The following is a 23,483-nucleotide window of genomic DNA, read 5'->3' as shown; positions in this document are numbered from 1 at the left end:
AAGTAATAAATACTGTACATGAACCAGTTATTCACTTCAGACAGGATGTTTCTATTTTTTTCCAGATATTATGTAAATTCAAGAAAGCAGTCATATACATTTGTTTAATACGTTGAAGGACATATCCTGGTCAAAAATGACTTGAAGATTCCTCAGTGTTACTTGAAGCCAAGGTACCGCCATTCCGAGTAAGTATCTAAGACTCATATTTATTGTAATGTCAGGACTCACACACAAGATTAAATTAGTATTCATACAGGGTAACTTTTATTGGTCTTTTATTGGCAGCAGTCTTTTATTAGTTGTTTATATATATATTTTTGAAAATCAGACAGCAAGCTGTAATAAACTCCTATTCAAATGTATGTTGATGAGAGTTTTCTTCTGCCACTTTTTTCCCTCTCAACTCCCATCATGTTTCTTTAGCTGTCAAATTATGGATCAAGTATGTAAATGATAGTGACACTTGACTCTTGGAGCAAGACAGCAAAGCACTCACATGAAAACTTGTATGAATGGCGTCCCACTTGAGTAACCTCATCCCAACATGAGGGCTTTGCTCATCACTGGCAAATTACACATAAAGAAGAACATGCTAGTCATCCAAAGTGAAGTAAGCATGAGAGCTGCTATTACATGAGCAATGCTCCATGTAGAGCTCTTTGCTCATTATGAGGGTCAATAATGTGTGCGATTTTGTTTTGAAGTAATCATGTAATTTAAAATGTGCGCGCCTGTGTGTTACCCGGTGTGCTCTGCTGATTGTTTATGTAGCTTCCTGAAACATGGAAAAATATAAATCAGGAAATTGCAGTTATTATGACCCAAAAGTGAGTAGTTTTGCAGGAGTTAGGACCCAGACACTGAGAGGGAGAGCGAGGGCACAAAAAGCAATTTGTTTGTTTTGGGCTGTTATTGTTGGATAAATTATTTTCTTTCTTGCTTTTTTTTAGTCTAGTCAATGATTTTTTTTACTGCATGAAAAATTTACTTTGTGTAAATAAAAACAAAAAACATTTTTTTTTAGGTTAAATGTAAAGTGGTGTATAAACAGAGAGAGAAAGCCCAACAATCAGACGACCCCCTATGAACAAGCACCTGGCAACAGCGGGACAGAAAAACTCATTTTTAACAAGTAGAAACATTCAGCATGGAGGGACAGCCACCGGTTGGGAAAGAAGAAGACAAGAGAGCAGATGCACACAGGACAAAAGACACACACAGGAGCAAGAGCCAGAGTTTAAAATGAATTAGCAATGAAAAATAAAATATGTTGTATAAACAAATGGAGAGTGAAAAGAAGTGAGTGAAGAAGAAATAGTGCATGATGGGAAGCCCTCGGCATCATAAGCGCAAGTAAGGGCGGGTTCAGGATCACCTGATCAGCCTCAACTGTGTGCTTCATCAAAAAGGAAAGTTTCAAGCCTAATCTTAAAAGTAAATAGGATGTCTGTCTCCCGAATCCAAAATCGGAGCTAGTTCCACAGAAGATGGGTCAGAAAGCTGAATGCCTCCCATTCTACTTATAGAAACACTGGGAACAACAAGTAAGCTGACATCTTGCAAGCAAAGTGCTTTACTTTGGCAATATGGTAATGATTTGGTATCAAGGCACTGATTATGTAAGACCCTGTATGTGAGGAGAAGGATTTTAAATTCAAATGTGGATTTAACAGGTAGCTAAATCCACAATGAGGAGAGGCTTATATGGAAGAAATGCAGTTACTCTTTCTAGTCCCTGTCACTACTCTTGCTGCATCATGTTATTTTTATTGCAGGACAATAAAAATCACACGATGTGATAGTCCAGCGAAGAAGTACAGGGAAGAGGATAGTTCTAGTTTTAGAGATATTGAACACTACAAGAAAGTAGAAAACACCTCAGTTCTCCAGTTAGGAAGTATCAACATAAGGTTTATTTGTCATTTGTGATCATATTAAGATAATAGAATTCAGAGCCTATCTCTGCTGACAGTGCCCAGAAGACCTTGGATAAGCTGCAAGTCCACTGCAGTGCTAATACAGAAAGTCCAACAACTACACACTCTTGCACCAATGCCCATGCGCAGTGCATAGTCGCCACCTAACCTAACATGCATGTATTTGAAATGTAACAGGACAAAGGAGTATTCAGAGACAACCCATGCATGCACATGCAGAGCATGCAAACAAAACAAAAACCAGTAGGTTCAAGCCAAGAACCTTCTTGTTCTAAGGCGACAGTGATAATCAATGAATCACCAGTGTGTCTTGTGTTTCACGAGTCCAAATTATACTGTGTATAAACCACAGTATTGGCTGACTTACAGTTATAATGGCATCATCATGTGTTGGACTTTAGGCCCTATGATATACTAAGTCAGTCAACAGCTTGCTATTGCTTCATGTGTTAAAGATGTGATATGAGCAACATCAACTCTTGGATCAAGTTCAGGAAAATACATTTCCTTTGATTCAGTATGTGGCATTTCAGAATTTCCCTATTATATTATTTCCAGCTAATCTGGTGGCATATAGATAAATAATAAAGTATGTGTGAACATCCTCAAGCTGATCATCCAATAAAATTATTTACCAAATAAGCTCAAAGTGACTATGGCAACAGGAAATCATCTGCACTCTGCAGTGTGAACAGTTTTTTAAGATTTTTATTTTATTAGACTAGAAATATTTTTATTGTACAAAGCACAGCATTGGTTGGGCTATGGTTGCTTGCTATCAACAGAGGCTGAATTTGATTGTACTACAAACATAAACATATTAAAGGGAACAAAGGATCTTTGTCAAAAAACTGTAATAAGTGTGGGACATTTCACATCGATTATGGTGAGGGGAAGAAGATTGCCTTCTCTGCCTACACAGGAAGTTGTAAATGTGCCTGGTCTGAATGCAATAGTCAGTGTAATGATAAAACATAACAATATTTATAGCCATGTGTTGAAACATGACTGCAGATAATCTCCTGTAATATGTGAAAAAATTGATTTCTGTTACTTGATATGACCAACATATGTAGCATCATTCAAAAGTAAAAATAATTAGAATCACAGTAAAGACCTCCTTTAGTTTGTTGTTTGATTAAGGTAGTTTTCTCTTTTTTGACATGTGATATCAAACCTGGTGATTTAATTTTCAGTTCAATTTAAGCTGTAGAATATTAACATGGATTGTTACATGAATAAAACTAATAATATACAACATTTTTAGAGTTATTCTATACTTATTCAGACATTTTTCTTCATAAAGCCATTGCTGAACTGGAATTACATTAACATTTTTACACAACACAATGAAAATTACTTTGTTAGTTATGTACATATTTTAAAAGCCCATTATTTCACTTTCACACTAGTTTGCAGGATGATTGTCACATTTTTTTTATTGCTTTGATTTTCTTCATGAGTCTTATAATCTGAAACACAATAAACTTAGAGGTTTGTCATATTTTATAAAGTTAACAAATCATCTTTGATGACTTGTTAATAGGTTACGCTCCCTGCTAATTTTCCTCATTTCCAACCATGAACATCATTTAAAACATCCTGTTACTGTGTAAGAAATTGATGTGTTTTGGTGGGTCTAATTTTTTTTAATACTTTAATTGATGACACTGGGCCCAGTAGTTACAGTAAAAGTTTCTGGTTGAGCTGATGAGAATTATTATTCTTGTCATCTTAGCACAAACTGTGGACACAAGAAGAAAAGTTAGGCTGGCTCTGTCCACTTTTTTTTTGCTGTGCAAAAAGCTTTACTGTCCTATAACTTACAGTTGGGTTCATAAGTTTTTGGACAATGAAACTTTTTTGTAATTTTGCCTTCATTGACCATCTTAGAAGATTTAGATTAGCAGAACCAAAAAACCTGAAAAACCAGAAGACACCTAAAGTACATGGCGACAGAATTACCTTAGTGAAGAAAAACCCCTTCCAAACTCTAGCCAGCTGAACAACGCTCTAGAGAATGTAAGTGAATCACTGAACAAGTTAAGAGATTCTTCAAATATAAGGACTATACTCTCGGCTCAGATTCAGCTAAGTTGATCAGACGGTACTTCATCTCGACAGAAAATAATACTGCAAAAGAAAGTCAACGGTTTCTCAACGCAAAGAAAAGACATATTATTCAATGGCCAGTTTCTCAAGTCAAAACTGCAGGCACAACAAGCAGTAACTGAAGATAGTTACAGCTACAGTAAAACTACAGTAAAGTCCTAGCAGAGTATGTGAGTAGCTCTACATATTGTTTATGTTTTTCAACGTTGGATACCCTTCCTGATAGAATCCCCAGGAGTCTTTTACTAAGGTAAATGTGTAAACCACTACATTATGAAGCCATGGATAATTTAGAAATACTGATGAAATGTTAAGATTCCAGTAAGTAAGGTAGATACTGAGTCAAACTTCCTGATTTTTTTTCTTTGAAATAATTATTGCACAATAAAGACTGTAATCTGTGTTTTGGCTTCAAGTAATGTGTGAATCATAGACAATAACCTTCTCTAAATACCTTTGGGTTTTAACTCCCAAAAAATATTTTACCCCAACATACGCAAATGCCAGTCAGCTTCATAACAACACAGAACTCGTTAAAGGTCGTGACATTTCAAGACTTCTCCAGAATGCTGGACCAAAGGGAGCTTTCATGAGCTCAGCAGGTGTTACTGAAGCAAGTTTATCATTCATTTCACTTCAAAAGACCATGGAAACTTGTGTTTATCTAACAAATATCAAAAAGCAAAGAACAATATATCTTGTCATCCTGCTGTTATGCTTGCCCACTGACCTCCACTGTTTGGTCTCCATTCACAATAAGGAAAAGTGGGAGATAAAGGATGGTTAGCGAGATTAGTGTAGGAGGATGACAAGGGTGGAGATGAGTGTGATGACTCCTTGAATTGTTCCATTATCAGCACACTCCATTTGTTTCTACTTGTGCCATTAAGCAAACTCAGATTTCGAAGACAAAGCTGTGAGCAGATTACAGCCCTCTGTCGAGTGCATCTCTTGTTTCCACAGCAAAAGTGACTTAAAAATGACCTTTAATCTTTTTACAGTGAATCAATATATATACATTTTATCTGGTGGCAGGTAATGAAAGTGGTAAATCAAAGCAGTATTTTAATTTCTCAAGTAGCTTTATGTGTACATGTAAGTGGCAAAAGTGCTTTTCAAATCTTAAGACAATCAATCACATATTGCTGTATGCATAAAGTCCTTATGGAGTATCTACATGACTCCAATAAATCTTCAGAATCTTTTTGCAGCATCTGTTTCTCATTTGTGTTTCGTGTCATGCCTTCTTAGTCAATATATCCAAGCCCCTGCTTGTAACAGTGCAGCCAATTACAGCCAAAATATACCCACCTTGCTTTGTAGTATCTCATTAATTCATCTTATATTCATATTGGGTTGAGATGAAGAAAACAGAACAGTGGCGATCATTATTTCCTTTTGTTACACTGTCTGGATCAAAATGAAATGTAGTGTTGCCAAGTGTGTCTGCTTTCACACACGCTGCTTCACACAAAGGCCAACAATTACCTGGTATTAGAAGAGATAATTCAGTAATGATCTATAATGACTCTGCCTAATAATGATGTACATTTAACTATCCACGACTGCGTGAATGCATGAAAAGTTTAACAAAAGTTGAAAAAAAAACAGACATAATTCACTATACTATACATTATGCTCCATGCTTACAGTGAGGGAAATAATTATTTGATCCCCTGCTGAATTTGTAAGTTTGCTCACTTACAAAGAAACGACCAGTCTCCAATTTTTAGAGTTGTTTCATTTTAATGGAGAGAGACAGGATATCAACCAAAAAACCCAGAAAAAAACACATTACATGAAATGTATAAATTTATTTGCATGTCATTGAATGAAATAAGTGTTTAAGCTACACGTAAAACATTACTAAGTACTTGGTGGAGAAACCCTTGTTGGCAAGGGGGATTTTGGCTCTCTCCTCTTTACAGAAACTCTATAATTCCTTTAGGTTTCTTGCCATCTCAAAGCTTCAGCTCCCTCCACAGGTTTTCTATATGATTGAGGTCTGGAGACTACCTACACTACTCCATGACCTTAATGTGTTTCTTCCTCAGCCACTCCTTTGCTTCCTTATCGGTATGTTTTAGGTCATTGTCATGCTGGAAGACCCATCCAGGGCCCATCCTCAGTGTTCTAGCTGAGGGAAGGAGGTTCTGATCCAACTTTTTCCAGTACATGGCTCCATCTAAAGTACAGTCTCAAAGTATGATGTTTCCATCTCGGTTTTAAGGGTTGCGATGGTGCTTTTTGGGCTATACTCAGGATTTCGCTTCCTGCAAACATGGTGGGTTGAGTTGATGGCAAACAGCTCCACTTTGGTTTCATCTGACCAAAGCACTTTCCCCCCAAGGCTTCACTGAATCATTTAGATGTTCACTGGCAAACTTAAGACAGTTCTGTATGTGAAGCGTGTATGTGCAGACGTTGCAGATGTTTTAAAATTAGTGATTAGTGTTTTACCAGCGGTGTTCTTCTTGACTGTGGTCCCAACTGCTTTCAGATCATTAACAAGCTCCCGTAATGTACTTTTGGGCTGATCCACCACCTTCCTCATGATCATCCTCATCCCATGAGGCAAGATCTTGCATGGAGCTCCAGACTGATCTATAATTGGTTGATTAAGTGACCAATTGTAATGTAATGTATTTTTTTCTGGATTTTTGCATATATTCTGTCTCTTTTCATTAAAATTAATAGTTATTGTTAATGTAGTTATTATTGGGAAATGTGTTTGCATTCTTAAAAGTAGCACAACAGTGTGTTGGATAACTAGCACCAGCACTAAATAATCCATGCTACAATATCATATTACATTAGAGCTTACCACTGATTATTAGAGTGGGTCTCAAGCGTGAAATAACATTTTCCATCTCACAGGTGAGGTGATGTTTTGCTGATGACCACATAAAATGAAACCAGAACCAATTTCAAGCTTTAGGAACAAGGTGAAAAGTCATAAACAGTAACTGGGATATAGCTCTGCTTATGTGTTCCCAGTAAACCTATGGTCTACACCAACTCTCAGTCCTTTCAGCTTTTTGTTTTGATTTTTCCTGAGTGTCTTTAAAATCTCTCTTTTATAATTTACCATCTTTCTTGTTTTTTACTGGCACCTGTATTCAAACACATGATGAATAGCATAGCATAAAAATATGATTAAAAATAACTACAATCATGTGAAAAACAAAGTTTTCATACAACTGAATGGGGTACAGCCCATGTTTCGGTAGTTTATAGAACAATTTTTAACAGTTAAAATTTTTACCTAAAACATTGCTTCAGTTCATTGACCTCTCTTATGCACCTACCACATAGGTTGAGGTCTGGACACTGAGCGATGACATGCTTATTCTTGTATTTTTCAACCATTCTGTTGCAGATTTTCTGTTGTGCTTGGGATCATTGTCCTGTTGCATGATTCAATTTTAGCCAAGTATTGGCCACCTGGTGTTAGCTGTTTAACAATAGTTAGTTTAGAGGTTATAAACTGTGAGCTGAGTGCACAGGTCTGTGTCAAAATGGTTTTTAGAATTTTCCTTTAAGAACATTTTACTGGTGTAAGAAATAAAAATAAGTGTTTTGATGCACATTCATACATGCACTGCGGATATATAGATAACTAAAACAAAAACATGTTTGCTGTAAATATAAGGATTTTGTTTGCTGGGTTTGACCTTATTGGGTTTGATTTATTTTGGTTTCTTTGTGTTTTCTACTGCCTTCAGCCTCCCCTGCCTCCTTCATGGTGTTATGTTTAACTAATACTTTACTTTTTCATAACATAGCCTTTGCCATAAGGGGATGGGCACCTTACTATTAATGTAACTACACAATGTGGCGGCATAGACGTCAGCAACCTTGATAAGTCTGTTTGGTGGCAATATGTAGTGTAAACATCATATATTAAACAGCACAAAGACACTACCTCAGTGAAACAAAATGTAAAAGACTGCAGTTAACATGCTCATTATGCTAATAAAATAGATTGTGTTTTGCCAGTGTGAACATATGCAGTTTTTGTTGCTTGCGTAACTCTGCTCTGAAGTCAAATGATGACATTGCCCACTATGGATTCAACGCCCTTTAGTCTTTATGTGTAAGTGTTAATGTTGTGTGTTTCTTGTGCTTTAGGTGTATTGTATTGTTTCATTTATTTATTTATTTATTTATTGCCAAGGAAGGCTCAAATCTGTTGTTTACTTTAGCTGAACCTGAATCTTGTGCCCTCTCTCCAAGACCACACCTGAAAAAGTTTGCATAGCATCAGTGATTTTAAAACGCTAACCCTGCTAATATTAGATTTCTGAGAAAGTGTGCTCATCTAACGCAATAACAACAAGAGTGCAAATTGATTATAATTAATCTAAAGAGCGAATATTAACTTATTTGGGGAAAATAATTTATTAATGATATTAATGCCAAAAAATAAATAAATAAATAAAATCCACAACTAGTGGAGGAAATTTCTCAAGATGTTCAGGGTTACACGTTTAGTTGATAATAATATTGTAGTTTGTTATGATATAAATGCTTTACAATGTGTATACTTTACAATAATTAATGTGGGAATTTTTACAATTCTAAAAGAAGATAGGCACCGATCTGAATCTAGATATCGATTCAAATAGATGAGTAATGCTGTAGCCTACTTTATCATGTTCGTATTTTTCAGGTTCGAATTAAAGAAAAAAACATGTTCATCTTATTAATTAATAATTTTCTGATGGACGTGATACAACTTTACTCCTGCTTTACATCCATCCTCCATCAGCCTGCCTGAAGCACCTCGTTCCGCCAACCTGTTGCGGCAATCAAACAACTTTTACGCGCGCCGAGCTCCAGTGACGCAGTCAAGTGTCAGCACGAGAGGCGGGTGTTTGACACGAGCCTTCATATTTCTCTGACGTGAGATACGAGCTGTCAGAAGAGCAAGAAGTCAAAAGACAAAAGACACCAAAGGCCAGCCAAAGAGAGAGATGAGAACCTTTCAGAGCCAAAGTCAGCGCGGAGCCTTCAGCACCCTGCACAGCCTCAGCAGCAGCGCCATGAGTCCACTCAGCACGGCCAGCATCACCTTCGCAGCCCTCCTCATCCTCACCATACCAGTCTGCCAAAGTAAGTCAGCTTATTCCTAATTAAAGAAGCTAAAGAAAACGTCTAAATCTATCTATCTATCTATCTATCTATCTATCTATCTATCTATCTATCTATCTATCTATCTATCTATCTATCTATCTATCTATCTATCTATCTATCTATCTATCTATCTATCTATCATTTCTGTATTTCTGCAAGGATGAAGAAAATCATTAATCATAAATAATACTTTGCTAATCCACTAAGAACAACATAAAAATGATTTGTAATAAAGAAAGTTAAATATTAACATTAACATGAGCTTCTTATTTATGTTCTGTATTAATATTACCTGGATTTGGTTTATAAGATAAGATAAGATAAGATAAGATAACCTTTATTAGTCCCACACGTGGGAAATTTGTTATCTTATTATAAATGCTTTAATCCAATAAAGTGTTGGGGTAAATGTAAAGATAAAATAAATAGTTCAATATCTAAACTGCATTTTCAGTCAATCCCTTCATCAGTCTGTCCATCATTGTCATTTATAACTGATATGATATCAAACTGTACAAGACAGTTTGGTGAAAGGAAAAAAATCTTGTCGTTAAACCCCTGACTCTTTGCGTTTACTACCTTACAGAACGTAACAAATAACTGAAATGTACTTAGATGTAGATTGACAGTCAGTTCTCCAGCTGTCAGAGTGATCTGTGAGTTTGCTCGTAATCTTTTGGAGTGAGTGTCAGTGCTGGAAACTGTTGACTTATTGTCTTCTTCAAAAGTCATTCTCCAACGTGAGGGAGTTTACAAAAGATTTTATTTTGTAGAACATAAATAGACTTACATTTATATGTGTTGTGAGGAGTTTTTTTTTTTTTTTTTTTTTTTTTTTTATTGTAAGGGTAACATAAGAGGTAAAAATAAATACATAAATAATAAGCAAGAGCTGCTTCATACAAGCTCTGTAAATGTATTTTCCGCTACTCATGAATTACACCGCGGAGACTGTAAGATTATGTGAGCATGATTCTATGTGACCACTTAAGCAGTAAAATAATGCTGAGATAGTAATGAGAATAAAATTAGTCAAGTGAGAAAAAGTCAAATTGATTTTCATCATAAAAACATTTTCAATTAATTTATAATTTCTTCAGAATATAGAAAAGTGTCCTCAGTTATTTGCCTAATGTGGTAAAACATTTTAAATGTCAGTTTTTTAATTAAAATTTTATTATATGGGGATAATACAGTTTAACATACTTTAGACACTGACTTGCTATACAGAGAGTTTATTATTACTCCTAGCTGAACATTTATATACATGTATTTGATTACATTTAAATATTTTAGTCTCATAAATACAGTCTAAAGGACTAACACATACATAATACATATTATTATTATTATTGTTATTGTTATTGTTATGATGATGATGATGATGATGATGATGATGATTATTATTATTATAACAGTTCTTGTTCTTCTTTGGTTTTAGCTGACCCCTGAATCATAGAAATGACAAATTGGGCGAGGGAGAAAAACTGTAAATCGGTGGTGTCAGTTTCTGTATTAACTGTATATTGTATGTATTTCTGTATGAAACAAAAAGGTGCTCCAGCAGATCTTCAGCAGGCAACAGCAGATCAGGGGCAGCTACTCAGAGAGGTAAAGCACACTGAATTATTCTTTATAATCATTTCTGTTGCTGCACTCCTCCACCATTCTCTGTGTTGCTTTGCAGATTGATGCCATGTGCTCATCCTACCTCTCTGAAGACCTGAGGTTTTTGGTGAGTTTAATCCTAAACAAGTCAAACGATATAGTTTATTTAGACATATATATTTATTATTTTTGTTAGAATAACTTGAAACATTTAAACAACTCTCTGGTCTCTTTCCAGGCATCTGATGTCTTAGGAGAACTCTGTGTCTTGATGCTGGTTCAGAAATCAAAGGTACCTCGGAGTTGTTTACTTGAAAAGTAACATGAAACACTTTTGTTTTGCAGAATTTGGTACACAACATTAAAACATTAATTATGGCATTATCCCAGAATTCACAAAGAAAGACCAAACCACAACTTATAGAATTCACAGTATGAACACTTTGGACTAAGATACCCTCCTTTCCCTATCCAATGCAAAACCTTATGAAAACTAAACGTAGAACTATAAAGACACAAATACTGTGCAACAGTTATAATTTAAAGGGGACCTATTATGCTTAATTAATTCATAATTTAAAAGGCTCTTATACTGGGATTTGGTACTGCCTCACAAGCAGTTTCATATTCCTCTGCCTTCCTGTTAATCGAGATCTTTCTGATTGGCTGCTCCTTGTAAGCAACAGCTTTGAACAGCATGTGGGCGGAGCTTCTGTGCTCACAGCTACAAATGCATGAGATGACCATTTAAGGATATCCTCTCTCACTAACACCATACAATGTCAACGGTAAAAAAAGACAAGCAAAAGACCAAAGACTAATTTAGTTGTCAATATTTCATTGTGTGTTCAGGAGCTGAATGTGAGAGAAAATAGTAAAAGGGTAAGTAAATGTTTTCTTACACTTTAATGCTTTGCCTTATATGGCTATCATTATAGATTAAACATGGCGTGTGTTGTGTAGGTTTTTGAGTGGGTTTGGTTGTTATTGTTGTTGTTATTTTTTTTTATATATTCCTGCCCTCTATGTGCAGTTTTTGTTTCATTACTCTAGACCACAAGGTTCTGTCTTGTCAAAGGGAGGGGTAAGTTTAAAGATTGAACTGGATTGCTGCAGAATGCTGCTTGAGCTAAAAAAAAGCACCTCTTCTGTTTTACAACTGAATCTGCACTTCTTGTTGTGAAGCCTCTTAATTGACTGAATTCAGGCCTATCAGAGCTATTAACTCCAGCAATTAAAAGCACCTGCACGTCATTCCCCTAACCACAAATGCATGCCAGACCAACACTTGGAAATGTAAACATGCACGGTCCTAATATATCTAAATATATATATATGTGTATGATAAAATATTGCCCTGTGTTTGCTCTGCATGTGAAATACCTATAGGTCATAGATTAGTTGGAGGATCTACTTCATGATCGCACAAGAACCTGGATGTATTAGGGTTAGCGATCCTTCCTGTCTGCCCTTCATATCTGACACCTCACACAAATGTTGTATCAAAAGCAAAGGGGATTGTGTCTGAAGTTGCAGATGATATTTTAGGGCACAATTTTATACTTAACTATGAGGAAAATATGTCATTATTTATTTGTTTGTATGTTTGTTTTTGATGAAGATGAATCCTTGTTCATATTCTTTCTGTATGCAAAAGATTTTCTGGCCATTCACCACATAACAGTACTCAAGCTAGATGATGCAGGGAGCCTTTTTCTACAGCTAATATAAAATAGAATGACACATTTGCATTGTCAAATATTATACTCAGTGTGAAAAACAGATGTCATTATTTACAAACATCATATTTATTTCCCTTGGCGTGCATTTATGGTTACTGAAGCCAGCACGGACACGAAACATCCTTTAATGCACATGCAGCAACTTTTACTGAAATAACACAGCATTTTCCTTCGGTGACATATGATGTTGTTCACTTTCTCGCTCCACCATCTCTGTGATACAGAATGCGATCTGTTTGTACAGGCAACACACTTTGCTGCAGTGAGGAAGCATTTGTATTTCTGTGTAGCATGCATTTATGTGTTGAGGAGAAAAAAAACATGTTTTTCTCTTTGCCTTTGCACATTCCATAGTCTGTACTTTCTTTTTTGCTGTTATTCATGTGTGTGTATCTGCCTGTATCTATCTATGTGTCTGTATATGTGTATGTTTGTCAGTCCCCTCAGTTGCACCCTCTTCTGCGTCTAGTTTCCCAACTAAATACTAGAAGAGAGAGAGGACTCACAATGCACGTATGTACCACTCACATCTATTCTCCACAACCACTGACTGATAAAACAAAGAGAAATACTTTGTTTTTTGAATGCAAAATGCAATCAGTGGCTCAAACTGTCATTAAATCCTGTGTTGTTTAATATCCCCCTACACTATGTGACAGCAATTATGCAAAGTTACTTCTTAAATGTATATATTTGGATATCTCAAGAGCAACAGGATGGTATAGAAAGAGCTGATGAATAGACGATGATAATTGCAGCAGGCACGATGAAAGCACCTCCACTTTTGTGCGTTTGCTGCAAATGTTTATAGTGAAATGTGTGTGCTCCATTCTCTAATTGATTTCAGTGTGTTTATCCACATCCTGAGCGTCCATGTCAATCATGCTGTTGCATATCTGAGAGCTCTCCTCACTCTGTGCAAACTCACTCTACATTAGCTGTTCTTTCCCAAGCTGAGAGTTATTATGGTCTATAATTGGTGTGGCAGGCCAGGTGAATTCATCCCCCACTTACTATCAAGCACTGACAAACACAAAGTGGACGCCGATTAAACGTGAGCAAGAAACGTGGAGAGTGTTTGTTTCCAAATCCAGATGTGAGTCTTTGAGTGGGTGCATGTTGGTGGCTTTGCTGGTGAAGAGGCACTGTAGACAACACTAAGAGGAAAAACTCAGAAACTCTTTTTTGTAGGAGGCTAAATTGTGTTTTGTTTTTTGTTTTTTTATGTTTTTACAGGCCGACCTCCAGGGACCTGGAGGAATCCAGAGCAGAGGCTACTTTCTCTATCGGGTATGTTTACGTTTGTGCCACTAAAAATGGAATTAAAAAGACTACAAAATAGGCAGAATGTAAAATTAAATTAAAAATTAAAAATTGTGTTTACACTTACAGCCACGGAATGGGAGAAGATCCTTAGAGTATGAATGAACTAAAGGTAATAATTCGGTTATACTTTTTTTCCTGCCTTTATGTTATGTTTGAAAGATTAAGTAATTGTACATGAAATTTAGAGTAGAAGAAAAAGCTCTAGGAATTTATTAATGATTATGTGACTGTGCTAAAATAAGCAAAAATATCAAAAACCCAAAGGCACTTTCATGTACTGCGCGTTTTGGCATAAACGTCTTCAACAATTAAAAAACGATAATAGAGGCATTTTAATTTTACATGAAAAGAGAGTGCTTTGGAGTTTTTGTGATATTTATCCTCTTGACTTTTGTACTTTTAGGACCATGTTCATATGCAGTTTATATGGAAACTGTCAAATGCATGTGTCTGTATCTTCTAATCATACACATCCTGCATGTGTTTTAGAGTCTCCACCTCTGAAGCTTAGTGTACAGAGACAAAACAGACCCTGAGACCCGGGCTGCTGCACCGCCACTGAGTGATCCAGACATCAAACACATCCCTCTGCCTCTGCTTTATAGTGATGTTTGAATGTACACAATGGATATTAATTAAAACACTATTAATTTATCCATATTTTGTTTTGTGTTATTAAAACTGCTATCTGTGACTGGGTGTAGTTGTGTAATTTTGTTTCACTGTGATTAGTCCTATTTCAATACATTTGAAAACAGTGTAAAATAGAGTGAAGGATTGAATCAGTGAATTGAGCTTTTACATAAAATAGTAGGAGTAATTTAAACATGATAAAGGCTTTGTTTGATGTATGGTTGTATAATGTGTAATTTTAGTAATAATAAAGTTACAGATGGTAAAGTAGTTCCTCCTGCTGCAGAAGCCTCAGGTGTTGAGGCTCTGATACTAAACCAGCACTATATCTGCTTGGTTATCTGGGGGGTTGACTGGGATATTTTCTTTGGTGTTCTCCACCTTTTGTGGTGGTTTTTCATGTGTGTGACATCAGACAATTTATTAGGTACATCTTGAACTCCACCACCAGCCTGAACCACTGATAACAACGCAGATTGGAACCATGCTTTCATGTTATTTACACCAAATTCTGACTCTACTCTCTGGATGTTACAGCAGAAATCGAGACTCATCAGACCAGACGATGGCTTTCCAATTTTTATTGTCCAGTTTTTGGCCACCCTGTGTAATTGTAGATGACCGCAGTGACACCTGGTGTGGTCTTCTGCCGATATCATATGCTTCAATATTCAATGTGTGCATTAAGAGACCTTCTTCTGCATTCCTTGATTGGAATGAGTAGCCATTTGACTTAGTATTGCCTTCCTATCATCTGAAGGCGGCCTGGTCATTCTCCTCTAATCTCTGACATCAACAAGGCATTTCAACCCAGAGAGTTGCTGATCATTCGATATTTTCTCTTTTACAGACAATCCTTGGTTTACAGAGGAAGGTGTGGTTAAAATCCCAGTGGATCAGCTGTCCATTTCCATTTGGAAATAACAACCGTGCCACATTTAAAGTAACTTGAATTCCCCTTTATTGCCATTCTGATGCTCAACATAAACGAATAACACGACCATGTCTACGTTCCTAAATACATTGAGTTGCAATTGACTGATTAGATATTTGGATATAAGATATTAGATAATTATTGGCAGGATTTTATTTTATTACTTATTTGATCAGTTAAAAGTGCAAATTACCAACCAGGGAACATGAATGTGTAATTACTACTATCAACAGTAGATGTCGCTATCATCAGCCAGTTAAAGCCTCTTTCTTTGTATTCTGTTGTCGATGCTGTTGTGTCGCTTTAAAGAGGATGGAAATGTATATTTTCACGCACTGTATAGATCTGTAAATAAGTACATTCCGATTATTTCGCAGAGAGTTACTCACCTTTACCGGTGAGATAAATGAATGAATCTAAAGGTTTCTTTAGTTCATTGTGAAATATGACGTTATTGTTATGGCCTATCTTTATCCAGGCAAGTCTCACTGAGATTAAAAAAAAACAAAACTCTTTTTCATGAGTGACCTCACTATAATGCTCGAGGGCAAACACTGCAATCAGTCTTTTGGGTATAAACAGTGACAGCACCATAAACAAGAATGTTTTTCACCTTTAAGCCTTAATTAGTGTGAGAACCTAAAAAACAGAAGGAGCAGTTGTGTAAAATACCACAGGACCTCTGGCCAAGTCAATAAAATAAAATCCAACTGCAGCATTTCACACAGGACACCAATCAATAGCCTCCAGAAAGCCTATTTCTTCTGTGTACTCAGTGGCCAGACTGAAGACTATCATCTTATAATTGGAAAAACGAAAAACGTTTTTTGACCAAATTGCCCATCTGCCATCCTTCCTTAGAGATGAGTACATGTGAGTAAGAAATCATAAAATAGCCTTTTTAATTGTTTTTTGTAGCTTTTAAATTGTAAATAAAGCTCTGTGGTGCTGCCTCTGTATGTTTGCTTAAATTTAAGACACTTGCAGGGGAGACTTGAAGAAGACGCAGACTTTGATAAAGTGAGTGATTACAGTGGAGTTATGAAACACCTGAACTTAGGGGTTATAAATTACAGCATTATTCTTTGTCCCTGGCTTTTCATAATTCATCTTAAAACCGTTTTAAAGATGATTTACTATGTAAAATCTGTTTGTTTTATCCTGAATAGTTAAATTTCTAAACCATTAATACTTGTGGTCCACGCCAAACTGAACGCTCTGCTATAGATTGAGTTTTAAATTGTATAATTTGTTGGGGTTTGCAGTAGCTTAGGTATGACAAACTTAGGCGAAGTGTCAACTCTTTATATTAAGTTTTACAATTATTCTTTTTTTCCCCAATTTAAGTTAGAATCGTTTGGTGTCCTATTTCATGTTTATTGTGTACACTTTCGGAAAGATTGGTTGTAGTTTCTAATTCCTAAAGATCAGAAAAAAATGTAATATCTCCCTCAAAGTATCGGAAAAGCGCCACACATCCTTAACGTGGCCAAAAGTGGCATTGCAGGGTTTGCTACTTGCTGTTGCCATGGAGATGAGTACCCCGAAGTTGGCCGATAAACATAAGACACACGTCCAATGGGGAAGAAAGAGATCATTTATCGACAAATAATCCTGTCTTCAAACAAACTTGACACAAAGAACAACAAAAATAAATAAGATATAAAAGAATGAGATGTAAAATTACAACAATAGCTTTTATTTTGTCCCCTGGCTGTGAATTACCGTAAAAGTAACACGTGAGTCCGCTTGAGAAAACTTAGAAAGCGTAGGCCAAATGCAAGCGGAATTTATATTCTTTAAACAAACAAACAAAAAACACTCCTATGCATGCAGATCTTCTTTGGACATCAAACTAAAGAAGGAAAATTATTCAAATGACTAGTTTTGAAGTATGCACAATCTGAGTTATTACTTTTATTAGTTTAGTCACAGTTTCTTTCCAAGTGTGGTCATTTTAGTTTAGGTTTCATTGTTCCATAATGTGCTTTTTTGAGTTTCAGTTTCAATTTTAGGCTATAGTCTTACAATGAGGGGTATTTGTCAAGTGCAAGATGTAATAAATTCAGTACTAACATTTTAAGGCCTTTGACTCATAGTAATATAAAGACCTCAGTCTCAGTAAACACACACACACACTCACATATATATATAATACCTTCCTTTTACAACCTATTTAAACTGATTATGTTTGGTTAACTTGAACTGATTTGCATATTAAGTAAGCTTCACTTAAAAGTGTAGTTTCACAGTACTCATTTCTATTGTTTCAGGTTGAGTGTGAGGCCAGCATTGTGATGTGAGTGATGGGAATGCATCAGTGTGAGAAAAGCTGCTAGTTGTTAGCTGAATATTGTGCATTTCTTTCTGTTTCTGTTAAACTGTGTTCACAGGTTTTGTTTTAATACCATCAGCCACGTCATGAATGTTGGCTGGTTGGTGGCTATCACTGTGTTGGTGCAGAGAGGAGTGACAAGTTATTACATGCTTGATGTAAAAATAATGCCAGACAGACGTCAAGCTCTTGACAGTCAAATTTTGCAAGCAAACGTAATGCAGAGACCTGCTTTCGATTTTGTAATAGGGTCACTTCATCTCAGCTCATCAAAAAAAAAAGAAAAAAAGAAAATGTCCTACAAGTTTTCCTGAAAAATGACAAAAAGAATGCAGGGGAAAGATTTTAGGGATAGAGGAGGTGTTTTAGATGTCTTTCTAGCTCTGTGTAATATGGGCTTATGCTATGTGTAATAAAGGTATATGAATATTTCATAATGGGAAAATGAGAAGGATCATCAAATGGCAATTAACAGAAATTTGCTCTTCTTTCTAAAAAAGATGATTTGGAAGTGACAGGGTGTCATACCTGGGGAATAACACTGAAGACAGATGATTTTTTTTTCATCCTTAAGCTTGAATATCTGGGTAATATCATACTATTTTTATATTCAAGCTTCAATGTCTGTAAAACTAATCACCTGTTTTGGATTGGTTTAAAGAATACTACGCGTCTTCCATATGAGAAGCTGTAAATCAAATAACAATTGTCTACCTGCAGAATTACGATTGTCACAGACTTTCAAGTCTGCTGTCAGAGGCTGGACATCTTAGGGACTGTGTTAGCTACTCATAAAATCATAGTAACAGATATTTACCCTAAAGCAGTGGACCTATAACTTCATGTTTACTAGATAATGGAATTTAAAAGTGGCCCTACCTTGAAAACTTTGCAATATTCCAAAGAAGTGTCGCTTACTCCTGGAATTTCTTTCCGGTAAGTCTTAAAAGTTCAAGGTGGGAGGAATTTGATGGACTGACAGGGAATAATTGCATAATGATCTTATTTCTTTAATCACATTCCTATTTACATTCATATTTATTTATTTACTTACTTATTAGATGTCAAAAAATCCACTAAAACATTTTTTTCTTTATAAAGGTTTAACAAATCCAGTATTTTACCTATTTTATGGCCAGTCTATCAAATATGCCATAATCAAGTAGACTTATCAAAGTTAAAGACGCATTAAAATAGTATTGTCAATTCATTATTTATAAGTTATTTAAGTTTAAAGCTATTGGGGAATGGCGACTGGAAAATAAATCAAAGCAAAACATTTGACTTGTGCTCAAAGGCACTTTGAATACACAGTAATCAAAATACAGAGACGTTAATCAAAAATATTTAAAGCATGAAAAAAATTTCAATCAGCTGAGCTGGAGGATATGGTTTCATTTTTGGGACTTCTCTAGTAACTTTTTACGGGTAATGTAATGTAGGTAAATCTGGATTTGGATCAGGCTTCTCTAACCAGGTGTAATTTGTGTGTAAAGAGTGGATCTGTAGGGAGGTAGGCCCTCTTGGCTCCGGTTCCAGCTCCAGTGAGTCTGCCTGAGCGCTGCGCAGTCAACCGTCTGCAGCGCCACTGGCTGCAGGGATATCCCGATGAAAGAGGAGACTACTCGGGGTAAGTGTCACCTCGCAACCGTTTGGTTCCGCTCCGTATTTGTGTCGCTTTTATCCGCAGCTTCTGTGTATACTGTCGACAGACGTAAAGGTGTAAACGGAACAGTTTTGCTTCGGCTTCTTTGGTGACAGAGACTGGCCAAAGGCCCGGTGACCCACATTCTTATCTAATGCTGCACGTTAGCTAGCTAGCTTCAGCTGAAAGTGGGTTGACACACATACAGTACATTGTTGCCGACGAGTCAAACGCTCGCTACCTTCTATTATAAAGTCGCGAGTCAGCGACGTACGATACAGGTATGTTGTTTTATCGTCTTCGTCTTCTTCTTCTGTTTTTTTTTTTAAATCGGGTGTACATATATTCCCAGTGTGTGTCACACGTCTCGGGAAGTGTGTTAAAGTATATAGCTGTTGGTTTGTTGCTGTAATTGGCGTTAGCAAAGCAAGCTAGGTGGCGTTAGCCTCCCGGCAATCAGTGCCCGGTGTGCCGGCCGGCATCACAGGCAGGAGGAGACGGACGGATACATGAGCTGTACCTGTGTTTGTCGCGTCAAGGTTCAAGTTCAGCTGATTTTTACAAACGCTACCACCGTGACTACCTCATCGGCACATATTTCTACATTTACGCGTCTTTTTTTTTTTTTTAATTCAGGGGTATGTCTTTATTCCCCCCCTCGATGTTAATCTTTGTGACTGTGTCATTTCTCTCAGATTTCGAGCCCTATATCCGCCCCGGGTGCTCTTATTCACCTGTTCTAAAATCGATCGCGTCTCCTCTTCTGTCAGTCTTGTCCAGAAGTGTCTGGACACAGCTGGATCACAGCTGGATCATAGCTTGTAGTTGCTAATGAGAAACTGTGTAGTCTCATACGGGTGTCAGCAACGCTTTACTTGTGAACCTGCTGGCTGCAAACTGAACACAGTGGAGAGCTGTGGCAGCCCTATGATATAAAAATAAAGCAACATTTGTTTTTCTGTATTTAGAAATTGATTTTTACAGTAATTTATTCCGGGCAAGACACCAGTAACCACGCTGTATTTCTGAAATGGTCACTTCAAAGCTAAGGTGCTATCTCAGACTTTTTGTTTTTCTTCCTTTTTTGTTGTCCCAGGTTAAAGAGTATTTCTCCTTTTGACACTAATTGGATACACAGAAGACTTTCACTAATCAAAGTTATTTGATTCTGTTTAGTTAAGTTCAGATTTAATAAAACATGACAGATCTGTTTTGATACAGTACATAAACTGGTGACTAACATGGCGTCTTTATACAAAAGGTATTGAAATGGTTTATACGCTTCACTTTGTGCACTCTGTTCATTTAGAGAAACACAACTGCAAATCAGTATTTATTATTTGTCAATGTCATAGCTTTTTTAATTGTTGGCAAATAGCATAGACTTCCACTTAAGCCTGGAAGCTGAAAAATAACTTTAATTACAATGCTGTCTGTTGTGATTAAGAATAACTAGAACCACTCTTTGAGGTTGCGTTTTTTTCCATGCTTACCCTTTATTTTTTTGCCTGTGGTAATGGGCAGTAAGAACGCAATATTGAGGATTTGATTTCATTGTTACTCATTAAACTATCAAGTTGGTATCTTCCTTTTTATCGTCTTTCTATAGATATATACAAGTAACAGATATATCTATTTGGCATGATATTCATTGACCGAGGAGTAACCGTGACAGTAGAGAAGTACTAACCTGAAGTAATTTGGGAGCAGTTTCCCTCTTCCTTTGTTTCTCTTACAACGGAAAATGTTCTAATAATGGTCGGAAAAAAGATGATCAAAGGCATCTTTGTGTGTGCCTTTGACTTTAAATGTGTCTAAATGACTTGTTGTTTTTAGAATTTTTAAGTTAAAAAAGAGTCCAGTATTGGTCAAGCTGTATTAACTGATAAAGCTTTGCAGCTGTGTTTACAGACGGTACAGTCTCCGTGCTCCATTTTTATCCATAAATAGCTGTTGAAGCTGTTAGTGGAGCATGGAAAAATACTTTGACACCTTTTTAGTTGCTGGCACTACATTGTGCTGCAGGTAAAAGGAGGAAGCAGAAATGTTCTCTTTCTCCACTTTCTCTCTGCTTTGGTAGATTATTTTTTACTTGTGTTGTCTGTTTCTACTAGGTGTCTTAATTTAAGCATCATGTTTTTTCTACTTTATTCTAAAACCTCAATTGCACATTTACATTTACAGGGAATAAGTGTTTTGTGTGTTAGATGCTGTGGCCATTCAGAATAAAAAGCAGCAGTAGAGCATGGCAGATTTTCTTTAAACGGAGGAGGAGGGACTGGCAACACCGTGAGCTATGACGGAGGTAGAGGAACACATACAGATTATATTATTACGTGCTACGCCTAATAATGTAATTACTGAACGCCTGTCATATCAAGGTTTTCTGATAGAGAGGAGCCTGTGTTGATTCAGTGCAATGTTCTTTGGCAGCTTTCGGCTATTCAGAGGACAGATAAAAGGTAATGGCACTACTCGGGCTTTATATCTATAGTTGATACTGTTAGTCAGCAGATTGGAGTGCTGTGCTGAATTTTGGAAGTTGCATTAGTCAGTTCACATTACAGAGTTTGTGTTTTGCTTGAGTAATCATTGATACCATGGACTTGGTGCATTTGTTTTGAGTGTGAACTGCACACTGTGTCAAGGATGACTACTATAGCATCATGTCATCAGGGTCACTTTCCTGTCAAAATCTGTGCTACAGCATCCATTCTATAGAATTCCAGCACCAGATTTCCATTCAGAAGACTTTCATGGAACCCTGTCTTAGTAATATTATGTTTCTTAAGTTGAGGTTAACCATGTCTTTGCTGCATTTTGTCAGACAAACTAATTGCTTTGTTTTCAATCTCTGCCAGAGGATGACTTCTAAAGCCTTTTTGAGATGAATCTCTTGCTTGTTGCTTTATTTTTTTCAATGACTACAAATAATAATTGTATGAGAGTTTTGACTGTTGATGGGTTTTACATCTGAAGTTGTTACTGAAACAGGAGTTGATAAGTCAGCATTTAACTTGACCTAAAAACCTGAAAATCTTTGACAGTTATTTCCTCTTTTGATGTGAAATGCAATTTCACAATGACTCAGAGGTTTCAATTCTTTTGTAGTGAGTTAGATCAACTTATCATTACAGCCATTTATTATGCTAGATTTCACCTTACTGCTGTTTTAATTATTTTTGTTGTGTCATTTGGAGTGCATTGCCTGTTGAAGTTGTGTAAGATTTTGTTTCTGCTGAAATACAATATCCGTCCATTAATCTATCTATCCATTGAGCCATTTTTCTGCAGTTTATCTGCAGAGGTTTCCCTCTTCCCAGCCACCCCCTTCGGCTAATCTGGGGAAACACAAAGTGTTCCCAGGCCAGCCGAGAGATGTAATCTCTCCAACTTGTCCCGGGTCTACCCTTGGCCCTCCTTGCAGTATGACATGCCCGGAACACCTCACCCAGGCAGCAAAGTCAGATGCCCAAACCACCTAAACTGGTTTCTTTCGATGTGAGGGAATGGCAGCTCTACACTGAGTTCCTCTTGTAAGAACTCCTTACCCTATCTCCAAGCCACCTTTCAAAGAAGACTAATTTCTTCCACTTGTATGTGCAGTCTCATTCCTGTGGTCAGTACCCAAAGCTTCGATAGCTTCAGTTTTACGCTTAGCTCTCGCTAAGGAGACCCAACCACAGAAACCCCTTCCACTAACATAAGATGGTGATTTATCTAGGGGTGAAATACAGTGGTATTTGTTTAAAAACAACCATTTTAACTGCTAACATTTGATGTCTACACTTGATGAAACCAGTTATTCAAAAGCTCACTATCAGACATCAGCTACTAGATTGTTTATGTTGACTGTAATGAAGCGATATGTCATGCTGTTCCAAAGCAGGCTATGCTTTATTTTGTTTTTGATGGTAGTTTTAAAAAAGACTGGAGGTCAGTGGAATAATAACAGTCCGCCTTTAATAAGAAGACCACATTATAAGATCTAAATAAATTTATCACTGGTTTTTGTAGTAAATAATAATGTATTATAATAAATATGATGTAAATATTATTCTTAAAATAATTT

General features: G+C 36.5%; 2 protein-coding genes across 3 annotated transcripts in view; both read left to right on the top strand.

Moving 5' to 3' along the window:
* Positions 1–9,086: 9,086 nt before the first annotated feature.
* nmu (neuromedin U) lies at positions 9,087–14,567 on the top strand. The gene is made up of 9 exons (XM_031753772.2): positions 9,087–9,167; positions 10,744–10,799; positions 10,876–10,923; positions 11,035–11,088; positions 11,649–11,678; positions 12,977–13,051; positions 13,775–13,828; positions 13,931–13,973; positions 14,354–14,567. The coding sequence occupies exons 1-8, from the start codon at positions 9,098–9,100 to the stop codon at positions 13,964–13,966; spliced, it is 423 nt and encodes a 140-aa protein (XP_031609632.2). The 5' UTR covers positions 9,087–9,097; the 3' UTR covers positions 13,967–13,973; positions 14,354–14,567.
* Positions 14,568–19,259: 4,692 nt separating this feature from the next.
* clocka (clock circadian regulator a) overlaps positions 19,260–23,483 on the top strand; it is a 32,359-nt gene continuing 28,135 nt past the window's right edge. The window contains exon 1 of one of the 2 annotated variants that reach the window (XM_039607386.1): positions 19,260–19,396. The gene's annotated coding sequence lies outside the window, so the exon portion shown is untranslated. The remainder of the gene's footprint in view (positions 19,397–23,483) is intronic. The other variant, XM_031753770.2, reaches the window with a different exon arrangement.

Source organism: Oreochromis aureus, linkage group 23 (assembly GCF_013358895.1).
Source record: "Oreochromis aureus strain Israel breed Guangdong linkage group 23, ZZ_aureus, whole genome shotgun sequence".
Taxonomy (NCBI): Eukaryota; Metazoa; Chordata; class Actinopteri; order Cichliformes; family Cichlidae; genus Oreochromis; species Oreochromis aureus.
Note: the sequence above shows the minus strand (reverse complement) of the source record. Positions and strands in the feature narration are given on the sequence as shown.

Excerpts from the sequence above, each read along its gene's own strand:
- nmu (XM_031753772.2), top strand. The coding sequence starts at position 9,098 with ATGAGTCCACTCAGCACGGCCAGCATCACCTTCGCAGCCCTCCTCATC. Across the intron at positions 10,800-10,875 it reads AGGGGCAGCTACTCAGAGAG|ATTGATGCCATGTGCTCATC; the intron begins GTAAAGCACACT and ends GTTGCTTTGCAG. Across the intron at positions 11,679-12,976 it reads TGAGAGAAAATAGTAAAAGG|TCCCCTCAGTTGCACCCTCT; the intron begins GTAAGTAAATGT and ends TATGTTTGTCAG.